This window comes from Phoca vitulina, unplaced genomic scaffold, assembly GCF_004348235.1.
Source record: "Phoca vitulina isolate PV1807 unplaced genomic scaffold, GSC_HSeal_1.0 scaffold27, whole genome shotgun sequence".
NCBI classification, from domain to species: domain Eukaryota; kingdom Metazoa; phylum Chordata; class Mammalia; order Carnivora; family Phocidae; genus Phoca; species Phoca vitulina.
In genome coordinates, this window is record NW_022589730.1 from 17,067,003 (window position 1) to 17,081,113 (window position 14,111).

Consider the following 14,111-nt stretch of genomic DNA (forward strand, 5'->3'; position numbering starts at 1 on the left):
CAAAAACTGAAGACACAAACTCCAAGAAAAAGTGTCCCATCTGCCAAAGCGTTAGCACTGCGGCACCAGGAGCGACAGATAGCAGAAATAACCCAAGTGGCAAGCGGCATTCCAGGCATGATTGGGTAAGAGCAAAAAGCTCTCATCCGCACTGTGACAGAGGGTAGGATGGCCAGAACCACATGACCGCGGTCTCCCCCTCCAAGGCCAGCTTGTGCACTTACTGGAGTTTTCCCCCCTCTCGCGCTCTCAGTTTTTTTTTTTTTTTTTTTTTTTTTTACACACAGCAAGAGCCTGAAACAGCACCTTCCCAGCTGCTGCTTTTCCATCAGACAGGAGTGGCCCCAGCAGGGAGCTCTCACAGCTGACTAAGGCAGCAAACACAGTCCAAGCCATGCTGCTATAAATCTAGCCCGCATCAAATTCACGGGACAGTTCTTTCCGAACGAGGCAGGGCACTCGGACTCTCTAACCAATGCCGGAGAGCCGGCATTGAACACATGCGCACACACCGTATTTCCCCCGCCTCCCCTAGCAAACCAAAGAACGACAAGGAAAAATGCTCTGGCTGCAAGAAAACCCTTTCACAAGCATCCGATATTATGTTTCTCTGTTATTTATGATATCACCACACTACCACGACGGAATGCAAACTAATAAAAGGTACTATAAATATGATTCCACACCCCACAGAATGAGTGTCCCTTTAATGCTAAATAATTAGACCATGATCTACAAGTAACAAAATAGCTAAGTGCAGGGAGTTACAACTTACAACAGGGTCAGTTAGCTGTCTGCCTCCTACTACTGTATTTTTTCATTTAATAGGGTGTGTGTGTGGCGATCTCACTCATAATACGACTATCAGACATGGAAGTCCCAGAGAAAAGGAGCCCAGCTGGAGAAAACATTCTCTCCTATATGCCAGACAGGAGAAAAACCCATCACCACACCCACCCCCCCATCCCCACCAGAAAAGGAAGGAAAATTGAGGAAGGGTGTGAATGTGGTTTTCGTAGTGAGTTAACTTAAATACCATACAGAAAGAAGGCTGCCCAAAGCTGTTTTCCAGGGAGAAGTCAGCAATATTATCACAAGCACGGAATCTTACCATTTTTGTGAAGGGCCAAAAAGGACCCAAGTAATAAAGGTCCATGTTCAAAAAACTGTCATCAGATTTGTAGTGAACTTGGATATAGTCTCTGTGTTTCAAGCTTACGGTTTTCCATGATCCAGAAACATCAGTGATTTAACACAGAAGCTTATTTAGGAGGGAGTAAAAAATGGGAGGGGAAAATACCAAAAGCTGCAGAGGGTGACAAAAAGTTTATTTTAAAATCCACAAAGCATTGACTTTGTCAACAGCTCTAGAATTGAGGGTGTGGAGGATTAACCCCGTGTTTACATACGTGCAAACCGGTGTTCCAAAGGCATGTGTTTTAAATGCCAAAACTGATCTCCATGAGAGAAATGGAAGCTAGTTCGTTGAGATGCTCAAACCGCCAAGTACCACTGTAGTCATGTATGGTCTTAGCTGGAGGAAGAGCCAACAAAGCAACAAATACCACCACCAGTTTTCAGTGACTGGTTAAACAACAACAACAACAACAACAACAACAAAACTCCGCAAACAGCCTGGGGCAAAGCTAGGTATTAGTATCATAAAACAATGTTTCAGATAAAGTGTGTATTCACACATGATTTCTTAGAGCTCTGCATTCAAAGCCCTTTTGGGTTTGGAAGACTAGTTTGGGATCCATGGAGAGGTCATCTCAACAGCAGTCATATTTTAGTAATAGAAATGGAAACAAAAAATTTTTTTACAGCAAATTTCTCTTAGTAAAAAAATAATGAATTATAACACATCTGACAAAAGGCATTTTTCCCTTAAATCTGACCCTCTCCACCTTGGAAACATGTTGTTATACTCAATAAATGAGAGAATAAGGATTAGTTTGTATATGTATGTATATGTAGTCTGTATATGTATATGAGTCTTCAGGGACTGACTTCTACTCTACTCAACACTGCCTGATTCAGTATTTGCTGGATAGGAGATGGAGTGCTAAGAACTGCACCATCATCAGAATCTCTCATTCCATTTAACAAGAAAATAACTTCATACACACAGAAGTGATTTAGTTATTTGGTACTACTCATTATCACCCAAGGTATAAAACGTTGAGTTCAACGTGAAGCCACCAAGACCCCGTATATTTTTACAGAAAAGGCGTCGGTACAGTAGGCCAGAATCTGTTGGCTTTCTAATTTGGAGAATAATACCAAGCCCAGGAGATTAACTACACTCCCGAGGTCTATAATAAGCATAAAAGGCCTGGCTATTCACCACCACTGGCCTGAGGACTTAAGAGAACAGCAGATTCCACCGGGTGCTGTGTTTAAATTATGTAAAGGCTCCAGACCTCCCTTGTCTCATGTGCAAGGACAGACAGTTAAATGAGATGCATTATAAGACTCCTCCAAAACTATTATATTAAGTTTAAGCTACTCAAAAGACTTGGGAGTTTCAGCTGAAATCAGCAGCAAGAAGGGTTTATAAGAACACTCCTTTTTGTTTGTTTCCAGCTTTTATTTAAATTCTAGTAAGTTAACAGATAGGGTAATATTAGTTTCAGGTGTAGAATTTAGTGATTCATCACTTACGTATAACGCCCAGTGCTCATTACATCAAGTGCCCTACTTAATGCTCATCCGCCATCTAGAGCCTCCCCCGCCCACCTCCCCTACAGCAACCCTCAGTTTGTTCTCTATCATTAAGAGTCTATTTTATGGTTTGCCTATTTCTTTTTTTTTTTTCTTTCTTAATAAGGACACTCCTTTTAACCAAGAAATATACACAAGTTTCATGGAAAGTAAATCTGGATACAACTAACAACAGAAAACTTGAGAGTTTTAATACCACTTCTGAGAGTTCCTTAAAGGCTTACACAGAACATGATAATGTTCATATTCATAGCTGGAACACTTGGTTTGTGGGTACCTGATGAATACACTCTAGTTAGTTGATTCTGCCAAAATGCTTTAAAGCCAGATGTGATGCTGAAATTCCATTTTTAAAATGAAATCTTAGTTATATGTATTATATAGACAGATAGATATGTAACATGTCCACATCTTATCTATCAATGTATATATAAAATGTTTCTATGAGTTTTATGCCTCAGGCATATCTTTGGTTCTTTAAAGGTACTTTCCACAAACTTCCCTTGAGAAAGTACCATTTTTAAAATACTGCTTAATTTTGCCTGCTAAATATAGATTCACTTTTTGCTATATACTGTTAATTAGTTTTTTGTTTTCCCAAAGAGAATCACCACAGATTCACGACCGAATGGGTGAAAGGATTGTATTCCGGCTTATATTACGGTTTGTTTACATGAGTGATGGCCTCTTTGAAGGTTTGCTTACCACTGCATACTCCCAACGTAAGAGCAGAGGCGTCTGGCTTGATACATCACTAGTGTGATGGTCACTACTATTGACTATGATGAAAACATACACATATACAAATAAAATTTCTGTCCTATCCATACAAATACATTTGTTAGAATCATAAACTCGTAATAGGCAAAGAAAGTCTTGGAGGGGGGGCATATGTACCAGCAGAAGTACAACACAGATAACAGAGTTCTGAAAGATGCTGCTTTAAAATTCAGTTTTTAAAAAATGAAGCAAAAAATCAAGAACTGGGACCCACTTACCAATCTGTTTTCATCAAATACTTCGAACAGAAGTCTGTGATTAGACGGGTTTACCTATAAAGGGGACAAAAATAGTATTTTAAAAGATGGGCAGAAATAACTCGAATAAAATAAGAGACATAGAATGAAATGCTTTATAATGCACCTAGATCATCTGTGTCATCTAATTAAACTGCTACTCTTCTAGAAATCCTGTGTCTACTAAATCACATTTTCTATTACTGATTTCTGGATTATTCTATGCCTAATATTTAGGCATATTAGAAGAATAAGATGCTCTTGGCTGCAAAGAAAATTTTAAATAGTTTTAGAGAGTTTCTGTATCTCCCCTACAAAACGCATGGAGACCAAGGTGACATCTTCACAAAGGTCTGTGCCCAAGGAAATCTCTTAGGTCTATAATTATAATGAGAATAGCGGTGACAAAAATGAAGAGAATAGTAAAAGGAGCTATTGACTATTGTATACTTATTTTGGGGGCACTATCTCCTTATTAAATATCAAAAACACATGACCTCATCTAATCCTGACAGCAGCCTATGGTGTATAACTGTCCTCCTAATTTTGCAAATGGGGAGCCGAGACTCTGAGGTTAAGTAACCTGCCCAGGAGCCCATAAATAATATGTGGGGCAACCGGGAGGCCCCAACCAGGTCTGACCTGCTTGTCTCAGAGCCCACGCTTTGAAATTAGAGAGAACAAAGAAATCAAAGATGTCCCGACTTCCAGCAACTGTGGGGTCAGAGCTCCTGGGGCTTTCAGTGTCTTTTTGCTTCTTTCTCTTTACCAAAACCTCACCAAAATGGCAGGAATCATCATTCAGGCTCACTTATCGTTTATTAAGTACCAACCACATGGGATACCTGGTAGTTAAGCTTTCTGATTTACATCATTGCATGAAAACAACCCCATCAAGTGAGGACTTCTCTCTCCTTCATGAGAGAGAAGGAACTCACAGCTAGTGTCTGTCTTCAGGTGGAGTTCTAAGGTCACAAAGGTGGTAAGTGGTAGAGCCAGAGATGGGATTCAGGTCTACTGCTTCACCATGGAAAGTGAAACAAAATAAAGTTTGACAGTACAGCACGGAGCGAGTCATGGGCTTCTGGCCCCTTGGCCTGCCCTCCGCTTAGTGACAGAGCAAGCAGACGGACGGGGATCTAGCTAGGATCTGTCTGGAAGCTCTGTGAAGGTTGTGCTGACCAATGCATCCACACAGGCCCTGGAAGGAGCAGCACACAGTAGGCACTCAATTGAGATTTGTGGAATGAATAGAACAAAGCCCCCCCTCCCCTTTTCTTAAAGCCAAGAAAAACAGAGTTTACAAACTGCTATAGCCAAGATAAGTTGACAAAATCTTGGATGCACTAAAATTTACATAAATGTGGCCCAGGTGTTAAACTGAAAGCAGTCTGGGTCATTCGGAGTTTTACAAGTGCAAAGCTGTATTTGAGACTTAACTAAGGGCCAACAACAACATCTATCTGCCCCCATTAGCTTTTCAGTCCTTCACGGAGTAATTTAAAATGCATCTGATAGAGGCTATACATAGGATCCACCAAGTATTAAAATATCAATACCGTATTTCAGCTCTGAACATAACAGAAAACAGATATTGTAGATAGTGACTGAAGTTAGGAGCACGTAAAATACTATTGTGATTGAAAGGAAGAAATCAGGACCTAATGTAATGGGTCTAATGGTAGTATTGTCCTTTGGGAATCTACACTAATCTGAAGATCTCATCTGGAGCCTTTCTGGAGGTAAAGAAGTTTTTAATATCACAGCTATAGAGGCAAAGTATATTCATTTTGAAGAGGGGGAAAAAGAAAACTTTCCAACAGATGAGCAGTTTAGTATTTCCCAAATTTTCGTACAAAAAAATACAGCAACCACCACAAAAACTCCTTGAATAGTAATTAATCTCCATTAATTCACACAACTGTCATTTCTACATATAGCTCTTCTAGGTGTTAAACATACAAGGTTGAGGAAATTTTACCCAATTCAGTGATATTTATAGTCCAGAAATAGTTTTATATTAACACTTGTACACATACACGTTTCAATTACAAAACTTTCCCTTCCTAACTAGAACATGACTGGTAAGTTTTAGGCTTCTTTTTAATCATGTTGCCTCTGTTGCTTTATTTTATCTCTAAAATCATTCATAACCCGTGTCTCATAGAAATAATTAAGCTATTGTTTTAATTATATTTTACCGTATTTTTAAAGAAAAATTTGAGTAGAAAAGCTAAAATATGGTACTTGGGTAACTTTTCTTTTTACTTCTCTAAAACACCCCCAAAATGAAACAAGTCCAGATTTTGCTGCTACTAGGCAGTGTTTGAAACCTTAGGCCACATGAGGTGGCTACCCAGCCATTTCTCAAAAGAATTTCACATAAAAATTTAACAGCTTTTACTCAGTATGAATCTATTGTGATATCAACCTAGTTATCAATAATAGTTATTATCAAAAAAATGAAAAACTTACTCTAAAATAAAATTCTTCATTCCACTTTGGGTTCAGGGTCTGGAAGAGAAATTATCTTGTAATATCTTTTACAGTCTTTGGAACATGAACAGTTACTAGTACAATGCAATCCACGTATTTGCTTCAACATTTTTTTTGAGATTAAAAATAATAGCTAAGAGATATTCAAAATGGCAATAAAAAGCATTTAGTCAATTATTTGAAACTATTCTACAAACCAAACTAGAGAGGAAGGGATGTATTTATGAAACAGATAATTCATAGATAAGAAACCATAAACTGCATGCTATCAACCAGAAGGAATAATGTCAGGGACCTACAAAGAGCCATCATCATGAAAAATATGAAGATATTCTTCAAGAAATTCACATTCATATGATTACTCCATCAAGAAGGAAATGAATTCATTTCTCTCGACCTGCCACAAATCTGTTTCGGAGAGTAAGGAAGCAGGTGGGGAAAGGCAAAAGTATTCGCTATTTATATAAATACTGAAATATAAAGAGTATTTTATAAAGAACAATAATGACGATCAGATTATAATGCATGAAAAAAAAAAAAAACTGCCAGTTATAAATCCAAAGTGGATTTTTTCCCCAAAATAACCGGTGTTTAAAATCTTCACCTCCCTATCCTTCAATCCTTCTATCCATTCCTCTGACCATCCATCCACCCATCTCCATGCCAATCTAAATATCTATCTCACAAGGACATGGAACAGATACTTCTGTCCTCAGTACAGACAAAAGATGGGCTGCCAAGCATCCTCTGAAACTAAGATGAAACAGATACTATGCAAGAATACATATATACACGTTAATGCATTTGGACATGCATAATACTCTTAAATAAATACATCCCTCAAAAATCCTACGTACAGACTGAAAAATCACCACCTCACCAAAGACTACAGGTATTTTTTAGGCTGAACCATATTTGCTTTTCTCAATCGAATTCCTTTAACATACTAGTCCACAAAGAAGCACAGATAGAACACAAATGCACCCCAAGAAACAACACACACAGAATTCACACAACACTGAACTGGCATTTTAAAAAAATCAGCAACTTTGCCCGCCCACAACTCAAGAGGGAATCCAATCTGAAAAGGATGGGGCTTCATACTTTTGCCTGTGAATGGAGCCGGGCATACAATGAGTGAGAAGGAGAGGGAGAGAGAGAGGGGAGGAGAAGGGAGAGGTGCCAGGCGGGCAGCAGGAGGGGCAGGGCAGGACCGGGCCTGCCGGGGGCGGATGCAGTCCGGGACGCGGGCTGCCCAAAAAGGCACGGGGCAAGAGGCAAATGACAGGAGAGGGTCGAGCGCACCGACGTGAGCCCGCAGCGCGCACGAAGGACCAGGCGGCCGGCCACGAGGAAGGAGGAGGACAGCAGTTCCGAAAGCAAACCAAGCGAGCGCGCGCAGCACAGAAATACTAACCGGGAGGCTGCGAGCGAGGCAGAGCAGGCGCGCTGAGCGGGAGAGGAGGGAGAGCAGGGAGGCGGCGGCCCGCCCCGGGCAGGAAAAGTCATGTCGGAACCCCCAGTCTCGGCTGGGGGGGTGGGGTGGGGGCTGTGGTTCTCGGCTCCCTCCGCGTCCGGGCGCCCAGGTCTCCCCCCCCCCGGTTCGCCTGCGCTGCAGGGCGCCGGCCCTCCCAGGCGCGGCCCCCAGCTCGCTGCCGGCTGAAGCAGGGACAGCGCCTGCCACCCGGAACAATGGCCTCCGTGCTTCGCCGGAGTCCTCCCCACTAATCAAAACACAAGCTCTTGTTTGCAAAACAGATTTTTAATGCCACTCACAAAGCCAGGTGGAGGACGAGCTACAATGGCTGCTCCTTACAGAGAATGACCCGGTCTGGGAGCTCAGGTGTCTGCACAATGGCAGGAGAGTGAGCATTTTTTAAAGCCATCCTGTTCCCCAGGAAATGCTTATCACACAAAGTATTGGACTATCTGCCCCCCAAAGGTGCCGGGAAAATAGTAGTAATTGATAAATAATACTGAAGCACAGATAACAGTACTTTGGATAAAAAACCTACATCTTCAATAAATGCCCCAAATATGGAGTAAATACTTAGATTTACACACACACAAACGCATACACACATACAGGGAAACATGGTGATAGATGAATTAAAATATAATTATGGAAACATCTTTAATGATATCATGTAATGAAGATTTAGAAAATAGATACACATAAATGTATAATTTCATTAATATTTTCACTTGTTCTCATGTAACTAAGCAAAATATTTCGCTTCCTTTGGTAATATTTGTCTCAAGTTAAACCATTCCTTTTGTGTCTACCAATTGCACAAACCACTCCATTCCATTAAATGTATTTTAAATTATTTTAAATGCCTTCATGAAAAACAACAAGCCAACAAGAACAAATCCTTGTCTTACTGTATTCTTTGCAGGGAAAAAGAACTGCTAATTTTAAGAATACTTATTTTAAGAAAATTGCTTTTACAATCATTTAACTAAAAGCCAGAATGGATATCCTGGGTTAATACTGAAAAGCTTGCTCTATGTTAAATTTATAGATTTAATACTGGGAGATGTTTAAAATTAAAATACTGCCAAACTTAAAATATAAACTTCTACAGCGCCAAAGTACTTAATTTAATTGGATTAAATTATGACTTACATGAAGTTTAATTAAGGATGGACACCTACCTTTTTAATTGTTTTTGTCTGCACCAAAGCGAGTTCTCTATTCTCATCCGCTACGTACAGTGAAAGTTTCACATACGGATCACTGTAAGAAAATATTTCAGATTTAATGAGATTGTACTTTTCATTTAAAAAATACAAAAAGAAAGACAAAAACCTAAATGAAAATGCAAATATCAGTTAATGCCCCAGTTTATGTAAATTCCACAAACTAAGCAGTAACATTTGCAACATGCCTACTAAGGAAATATACAAGAAAAGTTTCCATCAACCAGAGTCAATGATACTTACTTAAAAGCAAAAATCTCTCTCAAATAAATCTTTTTTGGGGGGGGGGGGGGACCTGGGTGGCTCAGTCAGTTGAGCATCCAACTCTTCATTTTGGCTGCAGTCATGATTTTGGGGTCTTGGGACCAAGCTCCATCAGGCTCCCTTCTAGGTGGGGAGTTCGCTTGTCTCCCTCTCCCTCTGCCCCTCCCCCTGCTCACCCGTACTCTCTAATAAATCTCTAAAAAAAATAAAAGCAAAAATATCATGAAACATACACTAACTATTTTTTAGTGGGGAGGGGCAGAGGGAGAGGGAGAGAGAGAGAATCTCAAGCAGGTTCCATGCCCAGCACAGAGCCCAACAGGGGGCTTTCTCATAACCTGAGTTCATGACCTGAGCCGAAACCAAGAGTCGGACACTCAACTGAGCTACCCAGGTGCCCCTACACTAAAACTTTAAAGATAACTAATTCAAAAGAACTAATCTGCCATATTTCTTCCTAAACACAGATTCTGAAAAGATTAGGCATACAAAATTTTTATCAGACTAGCAAAATCTAGCCAAAAAATTTAGTTTGCATTTATATTCTGATTTCCACTATATAGGTAAAAATGATTGTTCCTTTAATGAAGGTAAAACAGGCATTGTTCATCTAAACCAACACTTATCACTTTACAGATTAAAACAAAAAATCAAAACCCAAAGAACTAAAGTGCAGGAAATCAAGAGAGATTTGCACAATGTTACAGATTTCAGTAAAGGCTAGATTAACTGAACACTTTTAGCAAGAAATATATTAAAAGGACTACTCACTGCAGACTTTCTACTAATCTAATTAAGTCAACTCACACATTCTAGTCTTACTAAGCCTGGGATACCTCAAGTCTAGTCAAACTATCACTCTTCAAGGGTTTAAAATCCAGGTTCTTCTGTTTCACACTGGAAATCCTGAAAATCATAGACAGGGCTCTCATGTATTCAACTTCCAAATTTTCACTCATCTAATTACCTATAACTGATGATTTATTTCTATCCAATTTGAAAATTATCCTTTAGTGGCTATGCCATGACTTATTAACCCTTATTCTGCAACTTTAGGGTATTTCCAAAGATTACAAAGAGCACTGTAAAATGCTTTAGATTGATTTTTATTTAATACCTTAATAAATATGCCATGAATCCTTTGGAGAAAGGTGTGACAAAAGTCTGGTAGTAACAGGACTCAATATCCAAAACAGAAATTAAAAGTCAGTGAAAAATATTGTATATATAGTATTTATTACCCATAAAATGCATCTTAATGGAAGCTACAACACATCTTCAAAAAAAAAAAAAAAAAAGAAAAGAAAGAAAAGAAAAACCAGCAACAGAATTGGTTATATTCTATTATCAGTAAATATTTTTAACATTCTGGTTTAAAGAAGGTAGTCAATTCTTTGCCTCTTATCCATAAACTATCGATATTATTTGATTAAAGAACATCAAACCCAATGTACCTACTTCTCCTTATCTGGACACTCTCAGACCCATAATAAAGATGAATCAAGAGCTAGAACCTAATCTAGGCTTAAAGACCCCCAAGAACACCTTCCTAATTAGAACCATGGTCTGGGTGATGAATCAGAAGTCAATTTCTAAGGTTAGAAGCTCTCAGACTTTAGCGTATCAGAACTACTCGGGGAAGGGGGTAGTTGAAACAGATTGTTGGACCCCAAACCCAAAGGACCCCCCCAAAGATCCAGTAAATCTGGGGTGGGACCCTAGAATTTGTATTTCTAATAAAGTCCTGGTGATGCTGATGCTCTTGATCCAGGGACCACACACTCAGAACCACTCAGAACCACACACTCAGAACCAGGTAGTATTTGAAAAGAGTATTTTTTTTAGCTATAAAACTAATTTTCTATTTCCAGCCACCAAGCTATTGCTAAAAAAAGCTCAAGGTCTGATATCTCTGTTATCTCAAAAACAGGCTCTGAGCATGCCAGAGATGTGCGTGCGCGCGCACACACACACACACACACACACACACAATCTTGTATTCTAGAGAACACCATAAACTCTGCCATCTCTTGTTTACATGGCCCTCGGCTATCATGGCTACTGCCTATTACATAACTGCAATAAAGACTAAAGTGTTTGCTTTAATAGAATACACACACCCTTCTACTAACTGTTTATTTGCTTCGCTTTGAATCCCCTGAATAGTTCACAGTAAGTGACACGTGCAGCTGGGAACTGAGAGTGGGGTCTCCGAGTGGGACAAGGTCTCCCGGCTGTGACAGGAAGGCATGTCTGAGCACGTCATGAGTGCTCATCCAGGTCGAGGGAGGTACTAGGGTGTCCGCATGAAAGATCAACCAGGAAACTCCCTGGAAGAGAGCGCAGCATGGAGAGAGATCCAGAAGTGTGCGAACTGATAAAAGGATGGGAAGATGTCAGTACGAGGGGAGGGAGTGTAGGACACAGGACGAGCTGGCTGGTGACAAGACAATAAGTTCAAGGGTGGTGGGCGGTGGGGAGGGAGGGGCAGGACAGTCACCCCGACTGGTTCCAGGTTCTTCCTCCCTTTCTGATGGAACAGCAGTACCATTCACATCAACGAGTATTTACTGAGCACCAACTACATTCCAAGGACTCTGCTAGGAGCAAATACAAGAGCCAGTGAGCTGGGGAAAGGAGTGAGCAACAACAAAAAATGATTAAAACAACAAAGGCCATTAATGGGCATTTATGAATCGCCCCCACTTGGCTCAGCGGAGTGAGGAGGATGGCACTTTCCCATTTCGGCAAGGTGAATGCTAGAGCGTGACGCGGAGAAACGGGACAGGGCGCTGAGCATCAGAAAGTGAGCAGGAAGATGCCACAGCAGCCGGAACAATAATCAGTACTAATAACCAATACTACCCCACCTGCGGGCACCACTGGCACCAGCACCACCAAGCACCACAAGCCCAGCACCCAACCATTAAGCACCCGGAGGAGATACACGCAGTTTCTCACTGGATCCCCAGTGCAAGCTTATGAAGTCGGGACGTCTTTTTCAGATGAGAAAGTGAGAGAACTCAAGCCGCTGATGAGAGAGAGAGAGAACTCAAGCCGCCTGCCCAAGGTGCCACAGTGAGCAGAGGGGCTGGGAGGGGATGCAGGCCGCTCGCTCCAGGATCCGGCTCTCCGAGAGCGCGCTAGTCTTGCCGCCGCATGCTATCAGCTGACCACCAACAGAGCTGGCGGGAAGGAACGTCCAGGGGCAGGAGTGCCTAACACTCTGCCAAGCGGGAAAACATTTTGTACCGAGACTGCGGTTACGACCTAATTTCTATCTGTGCTGCTGCAGTGTCTGGAGGACGATCCGGACGCCTGGGCTGAGTGTCCACCTTTGGGGAGGGCCACACTTCGAGATCTTCTCAACACCCCAAATAACTAGCTGTATACCTCGGACAAGTCACTTTAACACACTGAATCTCAATTTGTGTTATATCTCCAAAATAAAGGGATTAGACTCCATCAGTGGTTTTCAAATTGCACACTCTACAGAGCCTTACTTCTGCATTAACTATCTTGGGGAAACTGCAGGCTACCATTTACCCCTTTGGCTGTTTTATATATTGAGCTTCCATGTTAGAATTTGGGGGGAGGGGGCAGGGTTCTGTAATATAAAAAAAAAAAGTTTAAGGGGCACCTGGATGGCTCAGCTGGTTAAGCGTCTGACTCTTGGTTTTCTGCTCAGGTCATGATCTCAGGGTTGTGGGATTGAGCCCCGAGTCGGGCTCTGCACTCAGTAGCGAGTCTGCTTGAGATTTTCTCTCCTCCTGCCCCTTACCCCCCTACCAGTTCGCATGCTGTCTAAAATAAATGTAAAAGTCCTTAAAAATAAATACAAGTTTTAAAGCTATTGAACTACATGATCCCTTTTAGTTAGCATATTCTGAATCTCAGAACAATTCAAACTCACTTCTCATCACTCATTTTAACTACAGCCTAGTCCATCCTAAGTAAACACAGCTTGACTACCTAAAGATAAAGGAGGAAGAGCGAATAAAGCTCTAATCTCTATTAACAGGTTTTCTCTGTCAGAGGATAAAGGGTAAAAAGCCCACAGTTTTGGGTATGTGAAATCACTCTTGATCACCACTGGGCTGAAATTTTCCTGTACATGTTACCAGCTTCTAACCAACCTACCTGCTGGGAAAAACATACGACCTAAACAACAAGCCCAACAAAAGAGGCATGTGTACACGTATACTTGTGCATGTGAGTCTAGGGCAAGGAAACCAAGGCTCTCCGGGGTTACACCACCACCCAAGCATTTAGAAGCTGGTGGTGAGGTTTCCTGTCCCGGGATGGCCTTCATTTCTGAATACGATGTGCTGCAGCAGTGGAGAAAGGAAGAAAGAATTCAGTTTCCAGAGTCTTTTTCACCCGATTCCAGTAAAGACAACAGTGTGGCGGAACCTTCTGCCCTCTGAAGTTCTACCTCTCAGATCTTCAACACATCCCGTACCTTTCCCGTACTCAGTCCTGAGGTTAGTGCTTAGTTAAGACATACCTCCCCACTCCTAGGCCACTAGGAAGCTTAGGAAAGACACAGAAGCAGCTCCTCAGAAGGTTCCAGTATGGGGAGTAAATACAGGGTGTGGGAACAGGTGTAGAGAGTTCTGGTTTTCATGTTACTCCTTATACGTGTTTGGAAGATTTGGTTGTTGTTGGTAACCATGAATACATAATACTTTTATAAATAACAAAACAGAATAGGTGGGGCACGGAGGGAAATAGGCCAGACGACCATCCCTCCCCCTCCTCTCATGGTGCTTCTCCATCTGATGCCGTTGACCATTTCCATTAGGGTCTCTAATCTCCATTTCACCAACTCTCTGACCTTCAGACAGTCATTTAACCGCTCTTACCTTCAGATTGTTCATGAATGAAATGGGAAGTTTTTAACGCAGA

General features: G+C 41.2%; 1 protein-coding gene across 12 annotated transcripts in view; it reads right to left on the reverse strand.

Annotated features, from left to right (window-relative positions):
* NEDD4L (NEDD4 like E3 ubiquitin protein ligase) overlaps positions 1 to 14,111 on the reverse strand; it is a 330,492-nt gene that overhangs the window by 136,234 nt on the left and 180,147 nt on the right. For all 12 annotated transcript variants that reach the window (XM_032422607.1, XM_032422609.1, XM_032422616.1 and 9 more), the window contains 3 exons: positions 8,895 to 8,976; positions 6,216 to 6,254; positions 3,723 to 3,776 (listed from right to left, as the gene is read on the reverse strand). In XM_032422607.1, the coding sequence (XP_032278498.1) occupies positions 3,723 to 3,776; positions 6,216 to 6,254; positions 8,895 to 8,976 (175 nt within the window). The remainder of the gene's footprint in view (positions 1 to 3,722; positions 3,777 to 6,215; positions 6,255 to 8,894; positions 8,977 to 14,111) is intronic.